Source organism: Microcaecilia unicolor, chromosome 11, assembly GCF_901765095.1.
Source record: "Microcaecilia unicolor chromosome 11, aMicUni1.1, whole genome shotgun sequence".
Taxonomy (NCBI): domain Eukaryota; kingdom Metazoa; phylum Chordata; class Amphibia; order Gymnophiona; family Siphonopidae; genus Microcaecilia; species Microcaecilia unicolor.
In genome coordinates, this window is record NC_044041.1 from 169,686,421 (window position 1) to 169,711,880 (window position 25,460).

The 25,460-nt window shown below is 44.2% G+C and overlaps 1 protein-coding gene across 2 annotated transcripts in view; it reads right to left on the reverse strand.

Annotated features, from left to right (window-relative positions):
• Positions 1–645: 645 nt before the first annotated feature.
• Positions 646–25,460, reverse strand: part of DPF1 (double PHD fingers 1) — a 110,294-nt gene continuing 85,479 nt past the window's right edge. For both annotated transcript variants that reach the window (XM_030218610.1, XM_030218609.1), the window contains 4 exons: positions 20,671–20,790; positions 9,401–9,513; positions 9,027–9,108; positions 646–716 (listed from right to left, as the gene is read on the reverse strand). In XM_030218610.1, the coding sequence (XP_030074470.1) occupies positions 646–716; positions 9,027–9,108; positions 9,401–9,513; positions 20,671–20,790 (386 nt within the window). The remainder of the gene's footprint in view (positions 717–9,026; positions 9,109–9,400; positions 9,514–20,670; positions 20,791–25,460) is intronic.

Sequence of the window (25,460 nt, forward strand, 5' to 3'; positions counted from 1 at the left end):
TTGGCTTGAGAATGACTACATGTTGACAAAGCAACTAAACATTTCACCAAAACTCTGATAAATCATTGACTGCTCTACAACCTAACTCTGACAATGCAGTTGAAGATAATATACCTCTAATCATCCACTGACAGCCAGCCTAATCCCAGCAAACCAGGAAATAACAAAATGCTGATACGCCTTGGTTATAACAGCCTCTCTAGTGTGCTAGCCAATGACTCCCATAGTGTTGGCCATAGGGTAAGTCACCTGCTATTACATTTGATGTGCCTCTGTTAAATGCTGTCTTTCATTTTGGGAAACTCAATCAATTTAGAAACATCAAAACTAAGCCATCAGCTCCAGTCTGACACAGCAAGTGGCTCTTGTGGTGCTAGCACGCTTCTCAGCATGCTCCATACAGCACAAATGTACAGCAGAGTTAAAACAACAAGAAAGCTGGTCCTTCTCTTTCAGATCACATACGATCCCCCCCTCCCCCAACCCCTTTGCCCTGGTTACCCCAAATTTACAGAAATAAAGAAAAGAAATCTAGGACAATGTGTTCAGCCTTTTCGGTCTGGAATGTCTAGGCTCTCCATGATCACGGTGAGTTCCCGGGGCCATTCTTTGTCAGTAGCTTTCTTTCCTGGCACCGGCTCCGCCTTAAGTGAGGGTGATGTATGCTGAGGCCTTCTCTTTTAGTTGTCTCAGGCACAAATGACAGCTCCAGCTTCCTGCAAATTGAAGGATGGGGGGAGGGAGAGGAGGTGAGGGTGGCATGTAAAGATTTAGATATTTGAAGAATTTTTAAGCTTACACATATCACAACAGCAACAGCGCATGCAGGATATAGAAACAGAGACAATGATGGCAGACAAAGACTACATAACCTAACCAGTCTGCCCATCCATACCAACCACTAAGCTGTACAATCATTTCCTCTCTTTGAGAGATACTCTGTGCTTATCACGTGCATTTTTGATGTGCTTATCACGTGCATTTTTGAGTTCAGATACAGCCCTCATCTCAACCACCTCTGGTGGGAGGCTGTTCCACACATCTACTATCCTTGCCATAAAGAAGTATTTCATTAGCTTACTCCTGAGTCTATCTCCTTTCACTCTCATCCCATGCACCTCATTCCAGAGTGTCCCTTCAACTGAAAAGAGTCCCACCTCCTGTGTACTTATGTTACAGAGATGTTTAAATGGCTTTATCATATCTCTATTGAGATCTATCAAGATCTTGGACCTGGTGAAATTTAGCTGGTTAAGGTTCAAGACTAAGACGGGCAAGTGAAGTGTTCAAAAGCTGTTGATCCACATTGTATGTACCTACATGCCTGTTCATGAAGGTGCTTTAGAGGAAGGGTGGGGCCTGGGGAGGTAATAACATACATGCTGTTTGCCAGAGAAAGTAAGTGTAGATCACTAAGGGCATGTTTTGCTTGCACAATTTTCAGTATTCTGAGACCTGGTGTAAAATCAATGGGTGAAAGTAGTTGTGGCACACGGACCTGCCTGGAGAAAGTTGGAAGTGGCCCCTAAATGTTGTGTCTGGCTTATGTCACCAATTCTGTTCAGTGCTGTGGTTAATGCTAAATATGAACAAGGTTGCAACATCTTACTTTAGTAACAAACATGACCAATGCTGAAGAATAAAGATGAGCACTGGGTCTAGTGGTTACACTGCTAAACTACAAAATGGGAGATTTATGATCTCTAGGAAATGGACAAAAAATGGTCATAAAAAGCCACATGCTGTTTATTTCAAAATACCCAACTTGTAAGAAATAAACTATAGCAATACACAAAAGGAAAGGCATAAGACCAGAAGAGAAAGCAACAGAGTCCACAATTAGGAAGGTTGATTTTCTGAAAAGGTCTAGTCATTAGACAGACTATCCAGGCCACTACCAAAGTAAAGGATGAAGAAAGATAGAATGACTCCTAGCTCTTTGACATTCCCACGCGACCCATACACAAATCCTTCCCATTATCTTATGAGGTCAGTTTTCAAAGCAAGTAACCTCCCTTGACATGTCTAAAAGACTTGAAACCAAAGTCATGCTGTCAGCCTAATGCCAGCTCTTATAAAATCTCATGTGGCAAGGCTGGCCTTCCTAGCCACACCTATGCACTTCTGCTTTCCTCCATGCATGCCCTGGCACATCCTCCAGTGGGGATCTGGCCTCCACGTTGCTGCTTCTTTGCTGAGCAGACATCAGGTCTGGCACGATTCTAGGTGTGTAGCTTTGAAAGTAGATATGCCCAGGTTATGTGTGGCAATGGTAGCACTTACAGGTGTAATTCTGTAAAATAGGGCAGGGCCGCCAAGAGACTGAGCCGGGCCAGGAGCAGAATCGTCATTGCTGCCGCCGCCGCTTGCCCGAAGTACCTTGGCTGGCCCCGCCAGCTGCAGGCAGGCCAGCTCCTTCCTCTGCCCAGCATTGCCTGCCCCTGCGGCTGCTTTCCTCAGGTCGCACGTGCTCAGTCTCAAAACTGAGTATGGGTGGTCTGAGGGCCCAACAGCTGCTAGGCAGGCAGGCAATGCAATGGGGGCCCAGCCTCAGAGTTTTCTCTCTCCTGTTTCTGTCAGCACACGATCACCTGGGTCCCATCAGGAACAGGAGAGAGAGAGAGAGAGCTCTGCGCCTGGCCTGATTTTTGCCCCCCCCCCCCCCCGCCCCCTCCTCTCGGCGGCTATGAAATAGGGTAGTACCAACATTTTCAACATGTGTATTTATAAAATGGCTGCTCCTGTTGCCTGTCCAACAGATACATGTGCACTCCTTCAGGTATTATGGAAAAGGCTCTGCATCAGCAGATCCTTTTCTAAAATACTACTGCAATGGTGAACATTTCACTGGATGTCTCCGTTCTGATCTCTACATTCTATGTAAAATGGAGCTCTGAATCTAACAATGGAAAATTAATGTTACAGAAGACAGTAGCCAAAGTGCCAACATAGTTGAAACCTGAGTTCAGAAACTCTTGTGTGTGTGTTCTGTGGTTTTTATTCTCAGCTAAATCATTTTCTTATAAGGCACAAATATTTCTCAAGAAAACACATTTTAACCCTGCCTTGTGTCTACTAACCTTAGCTCCAAATGACTGTGTCTGTCAAAGTCCTGCTAGATTTTTTTTAGGCACGTTTTGCAGCAGACAATTGCACCTGTTATCAAGAGTGCATCCCTCTGTCTGCACATGGGCAGACAGACAGACAACAAGGGTAGAGATGGAACTCTGACAGCAGACACTGCCACCCATGACTGTGCTAGAGCCAGTGGGCAGCTCGGCAAGGAACCAGTGGCACAAAACCCACCAGCCGAGGATGTTCTAGGGCAAGGAGGCTTGATAGCAGGAGATGGCATAAGCCTATATGGCCCATTATGTGGCCTGAAGCCAGTAGGCGGAGCGTTGCCCTATACATTTTATTGTTTTGGGTGTACCAAGATGGCAGCAGCTGAATTGGGGAGAATTAAAACCTCCTTGGGTGGAGATCGGCTTCAGCCTTGTGACATCATGCAGTCTCCTGTTATGAAACCTACTTGTTCCAGGGCATGCAAAGAGGAAAGAAGAGGCAGCATAGGAATGGCAGGGAGGCAATGTCCTGCCAGCTGAGCTTGTGCTGGCTCTGGCATCTGTCAAATGAAGAAGTGGCATCAGGGCAGTGGCACAGCTGGTCTCATGTTTTGACAAGAATTCCTGCTGGTGGAAGACAATGGAGGACCAGTAGCAGTTAGACTATGGCTTCAAGTGCTCGTTGGGTTCATGTCCCCCATGCAGCACAACAGGAGCAAGAAGAGCAGGTCAGGAGGGAGTGGAAGTATAGCAGGAATTATTTGGAAAGAGCCTCTGCGTAGATGGATGGTGTAACCGCATCTTGAATACTGTGTACAGCTGTTCATTGCTCCATCTCATTACTTATCAGAAGTGGAGAAAGTACAGAGTGACAGATTGATGGAGAATGGAATGATTTCTTCTTGTAGAAAATCAGAAGAACCCTGATTAGCTTAGAGAAGAGATAACAGAGGGGATATGAGAGAGGTTTACAAAATCATGAGTGGAGTGGAACAGGTAAATAGGGACCTTGTTATTTACAACTTGAGACTGCCCCAGGACTAGGGGACATGTAGCAGATTTAAGACAAATTGGAGAAAGTATTTTTCACTCAATGAACAATTAAGCTGTAGACTTTATGCTCAAGGTGTTAACTATAGTCCTCTGGTACAGATTGCCTTAAAAGGGAATTGGAAAGTTCCTAGAAGAGAAGTCCATACTCTCTTAGCCAAGCAGGTATGCCTTGAGAGGAAACTATAAACAATGGATCTACTCAGTACTTCCTAGCGCCCAGGATTGGCCACTGTCAGAGATAGGAGACTGGGTTTGATGGACTCTTGATCGAACCTGGACTCTTGGGTGGTGGGCTCTGGCCCCTATGTCATCTCTCACTTTGCTTTTCTTCTGTTCTTAGATAAGAGGGGAGGGAAAATAAAAGGGAGGATGACTCCCTTCCACCCCACAACCATTTACACACTCGTCCAGCCATTACTGAGATGAGGTGTTCTCTGAGAATCTTGTGAATACCATGGACAACTACAGAGAAACAGCTGGATCTGATCTCCACCCTTGAGGCCCAAATAACCAGACTTATTTTGGACATATTCTTCTGTAAGGAATCTACTTAATATTCTGGCAAGTTTGAAGGTAAAAGAGGCATTGAAACACCAGCAGCAAGATGGAATGATTCAATTACATTGACTATGAATATGCCTTGAATAGCCCTCAGAGACAAATAGAAGATAGAGCACACTGGAGGAAGTCCATAGGGTCACCATGAGTCATCTTTAACTTGACAGCACTTGATCATCAGCATCATCTTCTATCCCAAACAGTCACACAACCCTGATACACACTCTACCCACACAGTCACACAATGAAACCTGCCTCTATGCAATACTCAGAACAGGCACTTTCCAACCCATATTTATTTATTTTGAGAAGTGGAGTTGTAAAGGAAAGGGGGGAACAGAGCCGGTACTGCTGGTCAGAGATAGACCTATCCCTGCTAGTGAAAGAAATCAGATATTTTGGGCTCACTTTGTTGACCAGGAAGGAAGGAGGTGTTGGGGTGGGCGGGGGCATTAAGGCACTACAAGAATAAATACTGTGGTTCTGTGGAGGGTTTTACCTATGTGGCCAAGCGGTTAAAGCACAGTTCTGGGAAAACTGGAGACTCAGAACCTTAATTGACCGCTACCACAACCCTTACTCTATCACTCCGTGGCCTCTGTCAGCTCTTTAGGCAAGGAACCTTAAGTCATGTGACTTACAAGGGTCCATATCAGGCATACTTACATACTAAAAGCAAAGGACATTCCCTAGATGGAGAGTCATCTTTTGAGTCTTTTGGAAGATTTAATAGGCAGAAGCTGCATCTGTGGTTGGATTTTGGTCAGAGAGGAGAGAAAGTAGAGGAAAAAAAGGACAGGCAGGAATCTGGGTCTGCAGCAGTAATATCAATCCACCAAGAGACAGAGCATTTAGCTTAGAAGAGGGAAATAGAGACAAGAACGGCAAAAAAAGTTTGGCTTTGCTACCTCAAAGCACCTCTTGTGTTAGCATCACCATCTCCACCTTTTTTCTCAAAATTTTGAATCCAATCTCTAACATCTTCTTCCCCCCTTAGCCCTCTATTTCTTCTCCTATCCAGCCCCTCAGGGCTCCTCCGGTGCTATCAATATAAAACTGAGTAGAGCAGCAGTTCTTAACCCAGTCCTCGGGACACACCCAGCCAGTCAAGTTTGCATGATTCCTACAAAGAATATGCATGTAGAGATATGCATAGAATCGAGGTAAGGCATGCAAATTTATCTCTTGCATATTCATTGTGGGTATCCTGAAAACCTGACTAGTTATGTTTGTCCTGAGGCCTGGCTTGAGGACCCCTGGAGTGGAGGGACTATGTCAGCTGGCCCATATCCCATGCCAAAGATGGAGCCTGTGAACACAGGCTTTCACTCACTGCCTTCTCTTGAGTGCACGGCTAGTGCTCCAATATCCAGGAGGCAGAGCGTCAGTGGGGGTGGGTGGGGGCTGAAGGACCACTGAAGGGTTGAATCTGATTGGGGATGGGACTAGTAAACCCTGAGGAGGGCAAGCAGGAATCAGGGATCACGAGACTTCACAGTATGGCAGCACCCCAATGTAAAAGAAGTCAATGGACCCTGTACTAGGGTATGTGCTGCTCTCACTGGCATAGGAAAGTGCAGCAAGTGAAATGAACCCTTTGTGATAACCTGAAAAGGCTGGAAGGGAAGTCTAGAAATACACCTTGGGATAAAATTCAATAAAGGTCACCCAAAGGTAGGTGCAAAACCGCTGGGTGCTAAGCAAAAATTCTGTAACAGCAATTATGCGTGTAAATGCCTTTACAGAGTACTAGAGGAAGTCTGCATTCTCACGCCTCACTTTAGGCGAATGCATTTATGCTGCTCAAAGGCTGGAGTAAATGCCAGTACCTAAGTACTAACCTTGATAAGTTTCCCGGGCATATATTTTCTTACAAAAAATGCAGTGACAAACTCAATCGCATTTCAAAATACCTTCATTATTTTCTAAATGTATTTTGCAACTTTTTATGTTTTCAACATTTTAATACCATCAGAGTTCACAGCACGTTATAAAAAGTTGCAAAATACATTTATTTATTTATTTGCTTGTTTGTTGCATTTGTACCCCACATTTTCCCACCTATTTGCAGGCTCAATGTGGTTTACATAGTACCGTCAAAGGCGTTTGCCCAGTCGGTGGATAACAAATACAAAGTTGTATAGTGATCATATTATAAGTGGAGGGTCGGAATGGATGAAGATTTAGAAAATGATGAAGGTATTTTGAAATGCGATTGAGTTTGTCGCTGCAGTTTGTATAAAAAAAACATATGCCTGGGACTACTATCAAGGTTAGTTTATATGTCTACTACTACTACTACTACTATTTAGCATTTCTATAGCGCTACAAGGCAAACGCAGTGCTGCACAAACATAGAAGAAAGACAGTCCCTGCTCAAAGAGCTTACAATCTAATAGACAAAAAATAAATAAAGTAAGCAAATCAAATCAATTAATGTGTACAGGAAGGAGGAGAGGAGGGTAGGTGGAGGCGAGTGGTTACAAGTGGTTACGAGTCAAAAGCAATGTTAAAGAGGTGGGCTTTCAGTCTAGATTTAAAGGTGGCCAAGGATGGGGCAAGACGTAGGGGCTCAGGAAGTTTATTCCAGGCGTAGGGTGCAGCGAGACAGAAGGCGCGAAGTCTGGAGTTGGCAGTAGTGGAGAAGGGAACAGATAAGAAGGATTTATCCATGGAGCGGAGTGCACGGGAAGGGGTGTAGGGATGGACGAGTTTGGAGAGATACTGGGGAGCAGCAGAGTGAGTACATTTATAGGTTAGTAGAAGAAGTTTGAACAGGATGCGAAAACGGATAGGGAGCCAGTGAAGGGTCTTGAGGAGAGGGGTAGTATGAGTAAAGCGACCCTGGCGGAAGATGAGACGGGCAGCAGAGTTTTGAACCGACTGGAGAGGGGAGAGGTGACTAAGTGGGAGGCCAGCAAGAAGCAGATTGCAGTAGTCTAAACGAGAGGTGACAAGGGTGTGGATGAGGGTTTTGGTAGAGTGCTCGGAAAGAAAGGGGCGGATTTTACGGATGTTGTAAAGAAAGAAACGACAGGTCTTGGCAATCTGCTGGATATGAGCAGAGAAGGAGAGAGAAGAGTCAAAGATGACCCCAAGGTTTCGAGCTGAGGAGACACGGAGAATGAGAGAGCCATCAACAGAAATAGAAAACGGGGGCAGCGGGGAGGTGGGTTTGGGGGGGGGGGGGGGGAATGAGAAGCTCGGTTTTGGTCATATTTAATTTCAGGTGGCGTTGAGACATCCAGACAGCAATGTCAGACAAGCACGCTGAAACTTTGGTTTGGATGCAAGGTGAGATATCAGGGGTAGAAAGGTAGATTTGGGAGTCATCAGCATAGAGATGGTAGGAAAAGCCATGGGATGAGATTAATGAACCAAGGGAAGAACTGTAGATAGAAAAGAGGAGGGGACCAAGAACAGAACCCTGAGGTACGCCGACAGGCAGAGGGATAGAAGTAGAAAAGGATCCACCAGAGTGAACACTAAAGGTGCGGAGGGAGAGGTAGGAAGAGAACCAGGAAAGGACAGAGCCCTGGAATCCAAGTGAGGACAGGGTATCGAGAAGTATGCTGTGATCGACAGTGTCAAAAGCAGCGGAAAGATCAAGAAGAATGAGGATGGAATATTGACCTCTGGATTTAGCCAGTAATAGGTCCCTGTATAGGAAACAATTTGGTCCTTTTTATTGGATTTAGTGCCTAAGTACTGGCAGTTAGGTGTCTAAATGTCAGTATTTTATAACATCGGACCTAATTGCATTGCATGCCCCTAACCTGTTCATGCCCCTCCTCCTCAGTTCTGTGCCATAGGAATTAGGCACTAGGGGCATAAGTCAATTATGTGTATAACTATAATGCAGTGCTTCTCAATCCAGACCTGGGGACACACCCAGCCAGTCAGGTTTTCAGGATATCCACAATGACTATGCATGAGGTAAATTAGCATGCACTGCCTCCACTGTATGCAAATCTATCTCATGCATATTCATATCCTGAAAACCTGACTAGCTGCGTGTGTCCCGAGGTCATTGAGAACCACTGCTATAAAGTATTGCCAATTATTGGTGCTTCTTACCAATTAAGAGTCAATTTAGCACCAACTAGCAAATTAAGTTATGCCAGTGCCCAACTGTGCACCTAACTTACACCTCTTCCCCCCGTTTACTAAGCCGCACTAGCAGCTGTCGGTGCGGTAATGCCAACACAGCCTATTCACTTCGAATGGGCTGTGTCAGCATTGCCGTGCGGCTTAGTAAAAAGGAGGGGTTAAGGTGCTATTTATAGAATTTGGGAACTTATGCTTAGGGAAGGGAGTGGAGTGGAGTGGGGTGGGGTGGGAGCGTCTTACCTTCAGGGGGCTCACACATAGGAGGCCTCAGGCAGTACATGTGGTAACCTCGGTCACAGTCATCACAGAAGAGAAGCTGGTCCTACCCCACATCGCGCCCCAGCCAAATAAAAACAAAAACAAAAAAAAAAAACCAGCAGAGAATTATACACTTTTCAAACCCAGCAGTTTTGGGGACCTGCCACTTCTTGCATGACCCCCAAATCAGGAATCAGTCTAATTCGAAAACTTCTAATCCAGTCAGGTAATGGTTAACACATCCCCATAGCATGTTGCTCTTTGTCTCTCTCCTTCCCTATTGCCCCCCCCCCCCCCCCCAAGTCTCGCACCATTCATCTCCACCTCCTTCTGCACACAAGAGACTGGACACTCACGTCGTTTTCCGAGGTGCCGCACAGACTGCACGATTTGCACTCGATGCACTGCCAGCGATAGGTTCGCACAGCGGCCGTCATGTTTACCGTGAACTGTAAACAGGAAGGGTGGCCTGCAAGATTAAGAGCAGAGCAGGAAGAAAGGAATCCCCATCAATGCACCAGCATCAAACAGAAACCCGAGCCTGCTCAGGAAAAAGCCCATGAAGCCTAGATTCCCAAATACAGACTAATTAGTGCAGCACAAAAAAAGTGCAATCTACCTTTCACAAACTCTGGCACTCCACCCTCACCCCCCACCTTGGCTACAGAAAAGACACAGCACTATCCTATCAAGGAGGCTGTCCTACTCTACTACCTTTTGTAGGGCAAAAGAGATATCGGTCACAAGCTGAGACACCGTGTTATTTCCATGGCTGTGGATGGCTTCAGTTAACCAAACATCAGTCCATGGAAACTGGGCAAAAGTAATTGCCACTCTTAAACCTCTGTAGCATTTAAACCTTGAGATGCATCCATAGCTATCTGTGCCTAGAGGTGGCAAACTCTGCATCCCTGTGCCTATATACCAAGCCCTTCAGTCTTAGACAAAACAAGTTTTGTATCCTGCAGGTGACAGGTTCTGTATCCTACAAGTGACAGGCAGAGGTGTAGCCAGGTTGTGACACCAGGGGGGAGCGGAGAGTAGACTAATTGAGCGTGCGCACTGTGTAAGAACGACAGACCGCCTGAAAAGTAGGCACTGGCGCTGTCGGAAGTCCGTTTGGGGGAGTGCTTGCTCCCCTGGTGCCCCACCTAGCTACGCCGCTGGTGACAGGTTGTGTATCCCTGTACTTATTTTCTGACCCTCCAGTCCTAGAGGTGCAGACTCTGTATCCTTGTGCCCATATCTCAAACCCTTCAGTCTTAGACAATACAAGTTTTATATCCTTGTACTTATCTCTTTTTCCCCTCCAGGCCCAGAAGTGACAGGCTCTGTATCGCTGTACTAGCGAATGACACAGGGATGGGGCAGGGAAAGAGCTCACGGGGATGGGGACAAACTTTGTCCCTATGTCATTCTCTAAAAGCCTGAGATTAGCCTTAAACAGGCTGTATTTAAATGAAGCCTTGTTAAATGACACATCACATGGAACCTAAACTCTTCCCGATAAAAATGGCAAAGGGTCTTCATTCAAAGACTATTAAGTTTCATATTAAATATGATTTTACATAAACAATTATGCTCAACCATGTCTAGCTAATAAGATGTAATGTAATATTGTTTACTGTATACAGAACAGTTCCACTGTAAGTTATTACTACTGAATATTAGCTAATCTTTTGATAACATACTGTTAAATGTAGACCGCTTAGAACGTGTTGGTAAAGCGGGTTAAAAATGCCAAATTAAATTAAATTAAATTTGTGTCTTGTCTGCCTTTGATGTGGCAACATGAGTCTTATCTGCTGATCAGATTCCTACCACCTGCAACTTCCTTCCATCACATGACCAGTTGCTTAAGCATCTTACTTTTACTGCAACAGATTCATCCGTTGTTGCTGGCTTCACGGAGCATTTCCAACTCTTAACTGGCACTTATTTTCCTGTCCATCCACTACACAGTGTTGGTTCTCATCTACACCTACGTCTGAAAGACAATCCAAGTATCTTCCCAGATGATGTAAAAACACAGGCAACCAAATCTTTGGAAGGTTGTACCAAAACTAGATCAAAATGGAAAGCTCAAGTCCATCAATATCAACAACCCAGAATCCTCCACAATCCACGTTCCCAGAAAGCGTCACATCTGCGGAAGAGCCCACCCACCCCCAAAAGAATAAACATTAATGTTAGCGGTTTTTTGAGTGACTTTTATGGAACAATGCCTCCTTTGAAGGCTATTGTTAATGAATTGGCCGGTTATTTATGCTTGAGTGATACAGACGATGATGTTTCGATTTTTTTGGAAAAACAAGCAAAAGTGTTAGCCAAAACTGGCAAAATTGGCACAGCAGATCCTGTGTATTCCTAATACCAGGACATTTTCTATTGTGGGAAGGACTGTGGAAGAAAAGAGAGCTAGACTGAATCCTGAGATTGTTGATGACTTATGAGTTTTTAATCTGTGGATGAATAATAACAGTGCTTCATAGAGCATATTTTTCCCCCGCTAGGGTATACAGAGTGGGTTGTATTTTGTCCCCCCTGGACATTTTAACAGAGTGGATTAGGGTTCCTTGGGGTAGCACCCAAGTTAGCTATTGTTGGGATCGGAAGGGTAGAGGGTGGTGGTGGTGGGGTTATTTCAGTTTCTCGTTGTTTCAGTTTCTTGTGTTTGAGGCTTGTGCAAATGAGGACAGAGCATGGGGGGAAAGGGACAGAACCCACAGAGATGGGGCCAAACATTGTCCCCGTGTTATTCTCTACCCTATACCCATCCACTTAGCCCTCCAGTCCTAGAGGAGATAGATTCATAGACTGTCTAACCAGATGGCTGCCACAGCTAGGGTTACTATATTTGCAGAGACAACAAAAAGAGGACACAAAAAAAATGCTACCTCTGCTAAAGAAATATTTAATTATAGCAACTGTGCAAATGGCTTTTATTGAATGAAAACAGATAAAAACTCAAAAGGAAACAATCCACCCAACCAGCACTGTGTACAACACACAAAACAACTGGGTTAAATAAATTTACACCCAGGTAGTTCCAATATTTTCCACCATATTTGATTTGATTAACTTTTTTTATGCAATTTATTTATTTATTTCAGAGGATAAGGACCTCAGACATCTTTTTCCTTGTTACAAAAGCAGCTATGTAGTGGCATATCTTTTGTCGTTCATAGGTCCAAAAAACCTCCAACCTTTTTTTTTTTTTAATCATAAAGCATTCAAAAATTCTCTTCAAGATCAACAGCTCCATTCGATCTTATTTTAAGCACATGTCGCAGCCAAAACCAGTTCAAAAGACTGAAAAAGGGCCTAGACATTGAGAGCTGGTATCCAGATAGTACTGGCACAGACGTCCCAGACTCCATGGTGCAACCTCACCTTGAGTACTGTGTTCAATTTGGGTCGCAGTATCTCAAAAAAGATACAGAGGAATTAGAAAAGGTTCAAAGAAGAGTGACCAAAATGATAAAGGGGATGGAACTCCTCTCATATGAAAAAAGGCTAGAGAGGTTAGGGCTCTTCAGCTTGGAAAAGAGACAGCTGAGGGGAGATATGATTGAAGTCTACAAAATCCTGAGTGGTGTAGAACGAGTAGAAGTGAATCAATTTTTTTTTACTTTTTCAAAAGTACAAAGACTAGGGGACACTCAATAAAGTTACATGGAAATACTTTTAAAACAAATAGGAAGAAATATTTTTTCATTCAACGAATAGTTAAGCTCTGGAACTCATTGCCAGAGGATGTGGTAACAGCAGTTAGCATATCTGGGTCGAAAAAGGTTTGGACAAGTTCCTGGAGGAAAAGTCCATAGTCTGCTATTGAGACAGACCTGGGAAGCCACTGCTTGTCTTGGGATTGGTAACATGGAATGGTGCTACTATTTGGGTTTCTGCCAGGTACTTGTGACCTGGATTGGCCACTGTTGAAAACAGGATACTGGGCCAGATGGACCATTGTTCTGACCCAGTATGGCTATTCTATGTTATGTCCTAGCCGGATAGTAGCAATATTGATAAAGTTAGAACAGTCTTTATCTGGACAGTGGCAATATTCAGTCCACTGACTGGATAATTAGGGACCACCCACAGACCATCCTGGCATAATCCGGCTAGTGCGGACCATCTGTTAGGATATTCAGCAGGAACTATCTACAATCCCGCTGAACATCCCGGTTGGCAGTATTTAGCCAATTTAGCTCAATATTCATCAGCATTTACCCAGTTGGCAGTCCATGTCCAATGGCTAACAGACTGCATTTTTTTTCTGTAATGGCAGGCAGGTTCGTTTCTAGAGTATGTAGAAAAGGAAAGATGATGAGTCACCAGTATGGTAGATGAAAGTTTACTGAATAACAAACCTTATGTGGCCAAATTTCGGCAGATGCCTGCATCAGAGGTCTAATGTCAATTGTCAGAGGATCAAATTTTTGGAACACAGAAGAAAGGACAACTTCTCTATAAGTGCGGTTGGTCGCAGGTGAATCTAGCACACTGGTGGCTCATTATCTTTCCTTTTCTACATACAACTGATTGCGTTTCATTTGCCTCTCTTTTGGATTAAGGCTTGTTTCTGGATGTACATGGCATGATTCATAGTGTTAAAGCCATGAAAGATCTGTGGCCCTCCTGTGGTCAGTCACTATGGAAGAGATTTGCAAGGATGGAAGATGGACTTCTGTCCACACATTTACATCCTGTTACTGTTTGGATAAAGACTCCCCAGTGCAGTTGAAGTTATGATCAATATATACTGCAAGGTGTCTGCTTGGTAGAATCCAATGCTAACCCACTTACTTTCACCTCCCTGAATTTGAGCTGCTTGAAGTGAAACTTGAAATCTATAAACACATGCATACATATGTACTGTATACACTGCAGACCCTATATAATATGGTTAAATGTAATGTGAGATTATTTATAATGCGGTCAAGGGTTGGCCCACCATTTCTATTTTTATCTATTAATATTACCCTGAAGACCCAATATAATACAGGTTCACTTAGAACTTGGTCAAATATCTTGGACGCTAATGTCATTTTAAATGGGGTTTATAACGTGTATATATATGTTAAACCTAGTGGACTTACCGCCTAGAAATGCCAAAAGATCGGCCAGCAAATTCCTTAATCTGAACTTCCCCAGCTGTAAAGGAATGAAATACAAACAGGCCTATGCTACAACCTTTGCGTACAAAAGCACACAGTTTTGGAACGCATTAACCTCGGCCTTGAAAACCATGGATAACCTAACCAGTTTTCATAAAGCTTTGAAGACACATCTCTTCAATAAAGCCTACAAAAAACATCCTCAATGAAACAAATCACTCCTTAAACCACCCAAGTACATCAAAAAAACACCTCTCACACGACCTTACCTAACACCTTCCCAGCCAAACCCTCTTTACCTTCAGCTTATTATCGACTATGTGTAAAATCATGTAACGACTATATCATAACAACACTCTGTAAGCCACATTGAGCCTGCAAAAAGGTGGGATAATGTGGGGTACAAATGCAATAAATAATAATATATATATAGAGAGAGAGAGAGACAGAGAGACAGAGAAAGAGAGAATATGAATGAATGACGGCAGATAAAGACCTGCATGGTCCATCCAGTCTGCCCAACAAGATAAACTCATTTTACATGGTATGTGATACTTTATATGTATACCCGAGTTTGATTTGTCCTTGCCATTCTCATTGTCCTTGCCGTAGAAGTCTGCCCAGCACTCTTCTTGTACTAAAAGTTCTGAAGTCAACATTGAAGCCCCTTAAAATTTACACTCAAGCCCATCCATATCTATTCAGTCATGATCAGGGCGTAGACCGTAGAAGTCTGCCCAGCACCGGTTTTGCTTCCCAATTACCAGCGTCGCCACCCAATCTCTGCTAAGATTCTGTGGATCCATTCCTTCTAAATAGGATTCCTTTGTGTTTATCCCACGCATGTTTTAATTCCATTACCGTTTTCATCTCTACCACCTCCCGCAGGAAGGCATTCCATGTATCCACCACCCTCTCTGTGAAAAAATACTTCCTGACATTACTTCCCATCTCCGGGAAAGGTTTGTTTGCGGATTGATACCTTTCAAATATTTGAACATCTATATCATGTCACCCCTGTTTCTCCTTTCCTCCAAGGTATACATGTTCAGGTCGGCAAGTCTCTTCTTGTATGGTTTGCAACGCAAATCCCAAACCATTTTATATTATATATATATATATAATATTAGGGATTGGCACCCAAAGCCTTTTCATGTTCTGTTCATGTGGGTTTTTTTGTTTTCAAACAATTGTCGTCAAGAACACACACTAAGAAAAGACAAAACAGAAGAACTATCTTCCACAGGTCCAACACAGGCAAAACAAAACAGTGGAGGAGACCACACAACCTCACATCAAAGGTGTCCAAAAAAATACTTTATTAAAAGTACTTGTTTATTGATGAAAAAAAGGACTCGACACAACTTTTAAGATCCATCTCTCCAGGTTTTGTTTTGCCGTGGTCAAAATCCCACTTCCTTCTATACCTATTCCTGATGCATCCATATGGGCAAATCAGTACACATGAATGAACTATTGGGCATGCACGAGCTATCGGGAAAAAGCATGCATTATGCACAAATAGAGTGCGCTCTTTAAGGAGAGCATGCACTATACGTATATACCCCCGGATTCTATAAAGGGCTCTCAAACTTGTGCGTTATCTTGAGATATGTGTGCAACTGAATTTGTTAACAAGCCAATTAATGGAAATAATTGGGCACCAACAATAAATTATTGATGTTAATTGGCACCAATTAGGATCTGCACGCTCATCTGGCTGCGTGCTATTCTATAGCACTGCACGCCAAAATCTCAGTGTGCAACCCCAAAGGGGGCGTGGCCATGGGAGGGGGATGAGTGGATCAAGGATGTTCCAATAATTTGTGTGCAGTATTATAGAATGCCAGGGATATGCATCCAAAGTGGGCATCCGGTATTACACCTGGTTTCAGTAGGCATAAGTCCTGGCACCCAAATTTGAGCTTAGGAATTGGCACTATATGGTATTCTATGAAGAGTGTGCAGCCCCTTAGCAACCTTTATAGAATAGCACTGTGCCCATTTTTTTTTGGTGCTGATTTTTGAACACCATTTACTGAATCCTGCACATAGTATGCACTCTTGACAGTGAAACTGCATTCACTTCAAACAAATGCCCATCCCTAATATAGATAGATACATATACACATATAGGAAAGCTCCCAACTCTGAACTCTTCCTTGAATGGCTGCTTAGAGACTGACATCCTGCTTCTTCTCACAACCTGCACATGTAAACCACTTTAATTGTATCACAGAAAGGGGGTATATCAAATCTATAACCCTAAAGCAAAACTGCTTGCCTATTACACTTGTTCTCTGAGGATAGTTGGATACCTAACAGTCTGTACAATCCCCACCCCCTCCCACACCTTCCTCTCACGGGTATTGTTTTCAACCTAAAGCTTTTATATTGGACTGAGGAGACATGGCTGTCCCACACATGCTCAGTAAGAGCATGGAGAAAGCTCTGGAAGCTTCTAAGAAAGTTATTTCCTCCTCTTGTGGAGCATGGTGTCCTGCTGTCCTCAGAGAATAGCTGTTGCCTCCTTTACACCTTAACTGCTAATCACAGCAAAAGCAAGGTATCCTATACATGGTGCAGACCAATTACGTCTAAAGGGAAGATGGGTCTTCTTTTCAAGACACATTCTGCCTGATATACAAAGTGATTTAAACGGCCCAGAGAAGCTCCTGGTTGTTTAAATCGCTTGTCCGGGACTAATCACAAATATTCAGGGACACTTAACCGTTTAGTGCTGCTGAACATCCACAGTTAGTGCTTAAGCTCAGGGGTGGACTGAGAGTACTCTGGGCTCCCACCACCACCCTCCCCGTGCTGCCTTCCTCCCACCATGTTGCCGCTGTCCCCCAAGGGCCCTGGTGGTCTAGTGGCTGTGGCTTCTTCGGGGGCAGGAAATAAATCCCCTCTATCCTGCCCACCCGCTGCCACTACTCTGCCCAGTGTGGCGCCGTGTTTACAAAATGGTTGCCGAGACTTCCCACGGTAGTCTCGTCTCTCGCAAGACTACTGCAGGAAGTAGTTTCTTCCTTTAAGCCAGCACTGATCCACTGTCTCTCTGATTATGATGTTACGGGACACTCTCTTTCCTGTCAGCCAGAACTGACCTAGTGTCTCTCTGAGCATGGTGTTAGGGGACACTCTCTTCCTTTTAAGTCAGCACTAAACCACAGTCTCTCTAAGCATGGTGTTAGGGTACACTCTCTTCCTTTAAGTAAGCACGAACTAGAGGCCTACCAAAACAGCTATCGAAACTGTCTAACCACTTTCAGCCCAAACCAAAACTACTGCAAAACTTATCGCCTGGTACTTGTGTTTTCACATATTTAATTATGTATAAATAATTTGTTATACCACCTTAACTAACTAGTAGATCTAGGCAGTTTACAAAATAAATAAAACATATACCATCAGGAAAAAAGAAAAATAACTACAGTGTTTCAAAAGAAAGGAAAAACATTCATTCCAACAAAAGCAAAAAAACTAAACAAGAGTGACAGAGGAAGGGAACTGGGGCGAGGACAAAGAAAGGTAAAAGCGGGAACGAGAAAGAGGGAGGGGTGGTAAGGAATACATGGGGAAACAGTGCTACTGGCAGCAAACAGCTCTATGGGAGAGCTTGGCGAACTGCCAGGCCTTTATTGCTGGATTGAATTTTTTTAAAGGGTGGGAGGGAGGGAGTTTCAATGGAAAGGGGCTGCAAAGTAGAAGGCATGATGTCTGGTAGATTCCAACATGGCTTATTTAGGGTTGGACAGGACCAGATGGTAATCACTGACAGATTGCAACAGATGCATAGATGAGTAAGGAATGGTAAGGTTAACTAGGTATTGTGGAAAACCCATCCAAAAAGCCTCAAAGGTAAGAGTTAGGAGCTTCTGAATGATTCCTTGCTCAATGGGGAACCAATGGTGGTGAGACATGGTTGGATCTTTTAGTGTGACTTCAAGTAACTTAATTACAGTGTTTTGTAGCGTTTGAAGGCATTTTAAGGAATTGCGAGGAATCCTAGAAAAACTATATTACAGTAATCAATGTGTTGATAGGAAAATATTACAATGAAATGAAGTTTATATATTAAAAAATAATTTGAGAAATGCATTGCTCTTGATTGTAATTTTTCAGAGCATATAGTCCTCGCATTCAGTGACATCAATGTGCTTTTTAAATTCTGGATTGTATAATGTCCGCAATGTAGACCAGTGTTGAGCACAGTGTTAGGGGCACACTACCCTCTGAACCAACACTGACCCTAACACTATGCTGAGGGACACTGGATTATTGCCCCGTTAGTATTAGGCGGGGTATACATTTTAATAAATAAACAAGGCAGAGTATCCTCTAACACTGTGTTGGGACACTGGGTCAGTGATGGGTCAGAGGAAAGAGAGTGTCCCCTAACTCCACTCTGAGAGAGACATTAGCCTTTCAGGAACAATATTGAACTGGTTTTCCTCTTACCTAGCAAATCATGTTTATTCTGTTACCTTTGGTAACTCCTTTTCTATCCCATTTAACCCTGGCCCAGAGTCCCTCAAGGTTCAATTCTCTCATCTATTCAATATTTTTCTTGCTCCACTATTGACTCTCACCCAGTCTCTTGAACTCACTATGTATGTTTATGTTGATGACATCCAGGTTCTTTGCACTCTAGTTATTTGTACCTCACATGAAATCTCCACTTTAAATCGTAAGTTACCTCAGATTATAAACTGGCTCTATGAACATAAACTTGTCCTGAACCCCCAAATTCAAAATCTATATTATTCTCTGCTAGGGAGATTCTTACTTTACCTACACCTGTTCTTCTCTCCAATACTAGAGTCCCCCAGGTCGAGACTATTCATATCCTAGCAGTCTTTTTAGACTTGAGACTGTCCTTTAAATTCCAAATCTCTCATATAGTTTGGCGATCTTTTTACAAACTTTGGCTGATTCGCTCGATTCATTCTTTGATTTTTCCCTCCTCACTTAACATACTGGTTCACTCTCTGGTTATCACACAATTAGATTACTTGGGGTCAAAGAACTTCATTGTCTACAAATTATACAAGATACTGAAATCTGTCTTACTTCTAACACCTGGAAGTATGATCACATTACTCCCCACTGGCTACCACTTGTTCATCGCATAATTTATAAGATTTCATTACTGGTCTTCAAAGTCTTGACCTTGGGTGAACCCCTCTACCTTTCGCATCATCTTATTCCATACAGTCCAGCCTGAACTCTCAGATCCGCTCACCAAAACCAGTTAGTGGTGTCCATGAACACACGAGACATGTGATTTCTCAGTTCAGGGTCTTCAGCTGTGGAATTCCCTCCCTGTCTCTCTTCGTTTGCAGACTTCCATAGATGACATCAGTCTGAATTTAAGACATACTTATTCTCAGATACTTTTCACTATTCTTCTTTTTTTTTTTGCCCTCCCCCCACCCCCCACCCCTGGTCATCAGCAGCAAGTTCTTGGGGTTCAGTCCTGGATGCATTTGAAATACTCCTTTTGTTCTTTCCCTTACCACTGCTCTCTCTGTAATTGTTGTTCCACCCTTCCTCCCCTGGTCACTCATGTCACAACGTCATGCTACTATACTCTTCCCTCCAATATTATTAGATTGTAAGTCACTCTGAAGATCTCCCACAGGGCGGGATAGTAAAACTTAAATAAACTTGGTCAGTGCTGGGTCAGATGAAGAGCACTCCTTAACACCACCTTGGGACACTAGATCAGTACCGGTTTAGAGGTAAGAGTTACTGCTGGAGACACAGTGAGATACTATACATAAGTACATAAGTACATAAGTATTGCCACACTGGGACAGACCGAAGGTCCATCAAGCCCAGCATCCTGTTTCCAACAGTGGCCAATCCAGGTCACAAATATCTTGCAAGATCCCAAAACAGTACACTATTTGCTTAGAGAAGCCGCCTAACCCCATATTTATCCTTTAGAATGATGATGGTTCAAAGGGAAGAGGTCCCTAGCTAGTAGCTGCTTGGCACTGGAGGTCTCCCATTCCAACAAAAGTCTATGTGCAGTTAGCTAGACAAACCTTATTGGCTCAAATCCTCTCCTCACCCCACCCTTCCTTCCCTTCAAATAAAACTCTGTCTGGGGAACAAGCTGCTTGGACAAAATTATCCAACTAAAGATCAGCAGCTTTGAAGGTATTCCTGTCTGGAATAGTTTCACTTTGGCTGGTAGCTCAGGCTGGCTCAATCAACAGGCCTAAACTTAACTGGACAGCTCATCTGGTTAATATTGCATTTAACCCAAGTAGATTCAAGCTAAATACCTGAATAAAGTTAACCAGCTAAAGTTGTCTGTAAGATTACCTAGCCATGGCTAGTGAATATCAGGCTCTCACTGATCAAAACCACCTAAGCACTACAGCCCTTTTCCACCCTCACCCCCCAACCCCAACCTTCCCCCCCACCCCTCCCTAACATGGGCACATATTTTAGGAAGTCAGCCGCAATCAGTGAGCATGTGAAAGCATTACCAGATCGGCCACAGTCCGCGCAGGAGATGAGGTCCTCAGGACAGCCGGTCTTCTTAGAGCCGCCTAGACAGAAATCGCAATAACCATTGGGAATAACTGAGCCATCCGGAGCTTTCTTAGCTGTAAAACAGCAACAAGAGGTGCTATCTTCATTCTGAAGGAAGAGAGAGCGCCGCCTGAAGGCTTCTATCGCCCTGTCTCTCATTTTCCTCCCATTCACAAAAACACTGAGTCCAATGAAAATGCAAGTGAATGGAAAGGGAACAGGAGACTGTTCAGGGCTGACCTCACCACTAGGCAGAGTAGATGTCTGTCTAAGGTGGCATAATTTGGAAGGCAGCATCAGTGTGGCAGTCAGCATACCTATGAAAGACATTGTGGCCACTGCAGTGCCTTGAGCATGCACAGATGCTTCAGGCCCATTGGGTCCCACCCAGGGGCGTAACCAGACTTCGGCGGGAGGGGGATCCAGAGCCCAAGGTGAAGGGGCACATTTTAGCCCCCCCCCCCCGGCACCTCCGCCCCTCCCCCGTCCCTTTCGAGCCCCCCCTCCCGCTGCCGCCAACCCTCCCCCGCCACCACCAGGTACCTTTGCTGGCGGGGGTCCCTAACCCCCACCAGCCGAAGTCCCTTTCAGCGCCGGTCTCCGAGTCCGGTACATTCACTGATCTGGATTCTGTTTCTGTGAGTCCTGACATCCTGCCGTTCCTATGTGCAGGACTCACAGAAACAGAATCCAGATCAGCAACGTGCTGGACTCCAGCACTGAAGAGGACTTTGGCTGGCAGGGGTTGGGGACCCCCACCAACAAAGGTACCTGACGGTGGCGGCGGGGGAGAGTTGGTGGCGGCAGGGGGGTCAGCTCTAAATCTGCGGGGGGCCCATGCCCCCGTGGCCCCACCTAGCTACACCCCTCCCCCTCCAAACTTCCTGTTTCAAAAGGGGCAGAATCCAGCAGGCCTTGAAAATGTGCAGATATTCAAGGTCCCGTGCTGGCTGCAATGTCTTCCATAGACATGCAGATTGTTGCACTGGTGCTGCACTGGAGGAAGTAAGAAAGTGCAGGGAAGCCACTGAACACCTTGGGATAGGGAGGAGGGGGAAGGAAAAGGAGACATTAAACAGTGGAGGGGGTAGGAAAGAGATGCTCGACACCACAGGGAAGGGGTAGAAAAAGGGAGATGCTAGACTACAGAAGGGTACGGAAGGGAAGAGGTGATGCTGGATGTGAATGGGGTGGGGGCGGGTCTTCAGCCACTCAAGGGTAGGGAGCGCACAGCAGAAGGTTTGCCTAGAATGTCAGATACCCTTGGGCTGGCCATACTTTGATAACTTCCTACCATTTCACCATTTTCTTCATTTAGGTAGTGATTTTAATTTCGTTTTGTATATTAAATACATATCGAAGGCAAACTTTTATAGCTAAAAATGTAACCCCAGGAAATATCTGAACAGTCCGAGTCCGAGTCCAAGGCACAAGACTGTGAACCTTAAATTGTGAGCTCACTAGGGACAGAGAAAGTGCCCATATGTAATATGTAAACTGCTTTGGGTGTACCAGAGAAAGATGGTATATCAAAAATCTAATAAACAAACAAACCTTTCTTCCATTTACTTCAAGCTTAGTTAGGTTCACCTGAATTTGCTTTGTCTTGCCTTCCAGAGGACTCTGACTCATCTCAGTGTGGCCTGGAAAGTGTCTCGTTAGAGTTGGTGTGAGTGGCAGTTACCAATTTCTCTTAAAGATCTGTAAAACTTGGTATGCTCTGAGACAAGGGGGTAATATGATACAGAAATTCAAACCCTTCAAAGATGCAATTAATAAGCAAAAACTGAGTATTTTTCAGTGGAAATGAACCTCTAGAACAAGAGGTCACGATATAAAGCTTAAAGGGGTTAAATAAATGACTGTCTTCTCTGTAATAGAATTTGCATTGTCTGTATGTTGGTCATTTTGTATTATAAATGTATATTTGTACAACCTTATCTGGGTCCTGTGATTCCTATTTCCATGTCCCTCAGTACTACTCCAAAAGTTTGTAATGAATCTTAGTTATGGGCTGTATTTACGAAAGAGTCAACATTCAGCGTGAGTTGACCAGGTAGGAACAGCTCCTACCCAGTTAACTCACACTGACTGGGTCCTATCCACATATTAATTGGCACCTAATTAGCTTGAGTCACTGAGTATGTGCTCAGGCCAACAACACTATTCAATAATTGCCATAATGGTCCAGGGGTGAAATCTGGGCAGAGACAAGAAATATGTGATTACCGTATTTTCACACATAAAAGCCACAGCTTATGCTTGTTTTTACATTTTGACGGCTGAGGTGGGATATGATTGAGGTCTACAAAATCCTGAGAGGTGTAGAACAGGTAAAAGTGAATTGATTTTTTCACTCTTTCAAAAAGTGCGAAGACTAGGGGACACTCCATGAAGTTACATGGAAATACTTTTTAAACAAATAGGAGGAAATATTTTTTCACTCAACAAACAGTTGGAACTCTTTGCCAGAGGATGTAGTAACAGTGGTTAGCATATCTGGGTTTTAAAAGGTATGGACACGTTCCTGGAGGAAACGTCCATAGTCTGCTATTGAGACAGACATGGGGAAGCCACTGCTTGCCCTGGGATTGGTAGCATGGAATCTTACTACTCTTTGTGGTTCCAGAATATTACTACTCTTTGGGATTCCGGAATCTTGCTACTCTTTGGGGTTCTGGAATGTTACTACTATTTAGAATTCTGCCAGGTGCTTGTGACCTGAATTGGAAGCAGGATGCTGGGCTAGATAGACCACTGTTTTGACCCAGTATGGCTATTATTATGTTCTTATGACTAGAAGGATTGCAGCTAATACAGACGGTGCAATGTGAAGTTCATCAAATTTTATGCACAATTAAATTTCATTATTAAAACGAAAGTGGGGGATGAACATGGCTGGCACCACCTTGTTGGGCAGATTGGATGGACCATTCAGGTCTTTATCTGCCGACATTTACTTTATATGCGCACAAAGCTTTAGCGGTAAGCATGGCTCTGGTGCGCATGCCCAGACAAAACCGGAAGTCTCAGTGCACATCGACGCCTGTTCTTCTGTGTCTAAATATGTGTGCTTTCATTTTCAATTTTGTTCGGACACGCACGTATTTGCTTACTATCTGCGTTTAAAACGTACAATTTGTGGCTATCTGTACCACACACATTAACATGAGCATTCCATGCACAATAATGTGCGTGCTAACACCCAGGCAGTGGCTAATACATACTTAATACGTAGATGCAGCTTATAGAGAGAAACATTTACACAAAGGCAGAAAATCCACAGCTTATAGCTCTGGATGGCTTATATATGTGAAAATACAGTAGTGGTGATTTTCAGTCTGCTGAGGGGGTCTTTTACAAATGCACGGTAGCGTTTTTAGCCTGTGCTAAATGCTACAGACTCCCATAGGATTATATGAGTGTCTCTAGAGTTTAGCACATGCTTATTTTTAGTGTGCGCTAAAAACGCTAGTGAGCCTTTCTAAAAGGACGCAGAATAACTACCTGGATAAAGTTAGCAGTGGTAACATAACATAGTAAACATAGTAAGTGATGGCAGGTAATGACCTGAATGGTCCATCCAGTCTGCCCAACAGTCACATTTATTCTCAATTCTAGATTAAATCAACAATGAATGTGATATTATATACTTGATCATGGTCTTTCTTTGTTGTTCCTAGGTCAGCTGCCACCCGGGATGAATTGCCACTGCACCCGCCCCCGGTGCTTCACATCCCCCCACAGTGATCACCCCCCTGGCGCATCACCTTCCCCCCCCCCCCCCCCCAAGCCCATTGCTCTTATCTCCTGGGGGTGCAGGCAGAAGTCGTGCGGCTCTCGGCTCCTCCAGATCCCTGCCCCGGAACAGGAAGTAATGTCAGTGAACCGGCGGAGCCGATAACCACATGGCTGCTCCCTGCACCCTCTTACAGCGTGCACCCGGGGCAGACCGCCCCTCCAACCCACCCTTGGTAGGCCACTGAAAGTTAGGACAACAAAAAGACAGTCCTAACTTTCTCTGGGTAGTCTAAATATTACCAGTTCCCGGATAAGTGTCAGCAGCTGCCCAATCCCTCTCCTCTCATCTCATCTCACTGGGCCTGCTTATATATGCTGTGCGGGAGCTGCACAAGCAGAGCAGGCTCAGCATGACGTCAATTGTCACAACCTCTCCCATTGGACATCCAGAATGAGGCTTGAAAATCATTTCTATCCTCATTCTGGATGTCCAATAGTTTTGTTTCTCTTCTTCAGGGCTCCAGCTTGCAGCCGCACAAGTGTCAGGAAAGTAGCCCATAAACCCGTGACAGGTAAAAATTTCCCGCAGACACATTTAAAAACCTGCCCAATTGGACAGAAAAAGCGCAGAGTTGGCAACCCTGATTGGCAGCTGCAGGCAGGAAGTGCCTCTACCCTTAGTTACAGCAGTTCCCCCCCCCCCCCCCAAGCCCATCAGTCAGACACAGCCAGCAAATAGTCTTCCTGTAGCTCACTGGTCAGACAGGGGGAGGCAGGAACAGTAACTGGGATACAGAAGTATGTTCTTCCTTTGCTCCTGCAGCATGGAGATTTCTGCTACAAATTTAATAAAATAATGTCATAAAAATATTGGGGGTGCCCAAGCACCCACAGAGTTGGCTGCTATGCGTGTGGGTGAGTTATTTGGGCTACAAATTGCTCTCCACTCAGTGGCTAAAAATATGTGCACAGATTTCACAGCACATGGGCCCATAGCTATAGG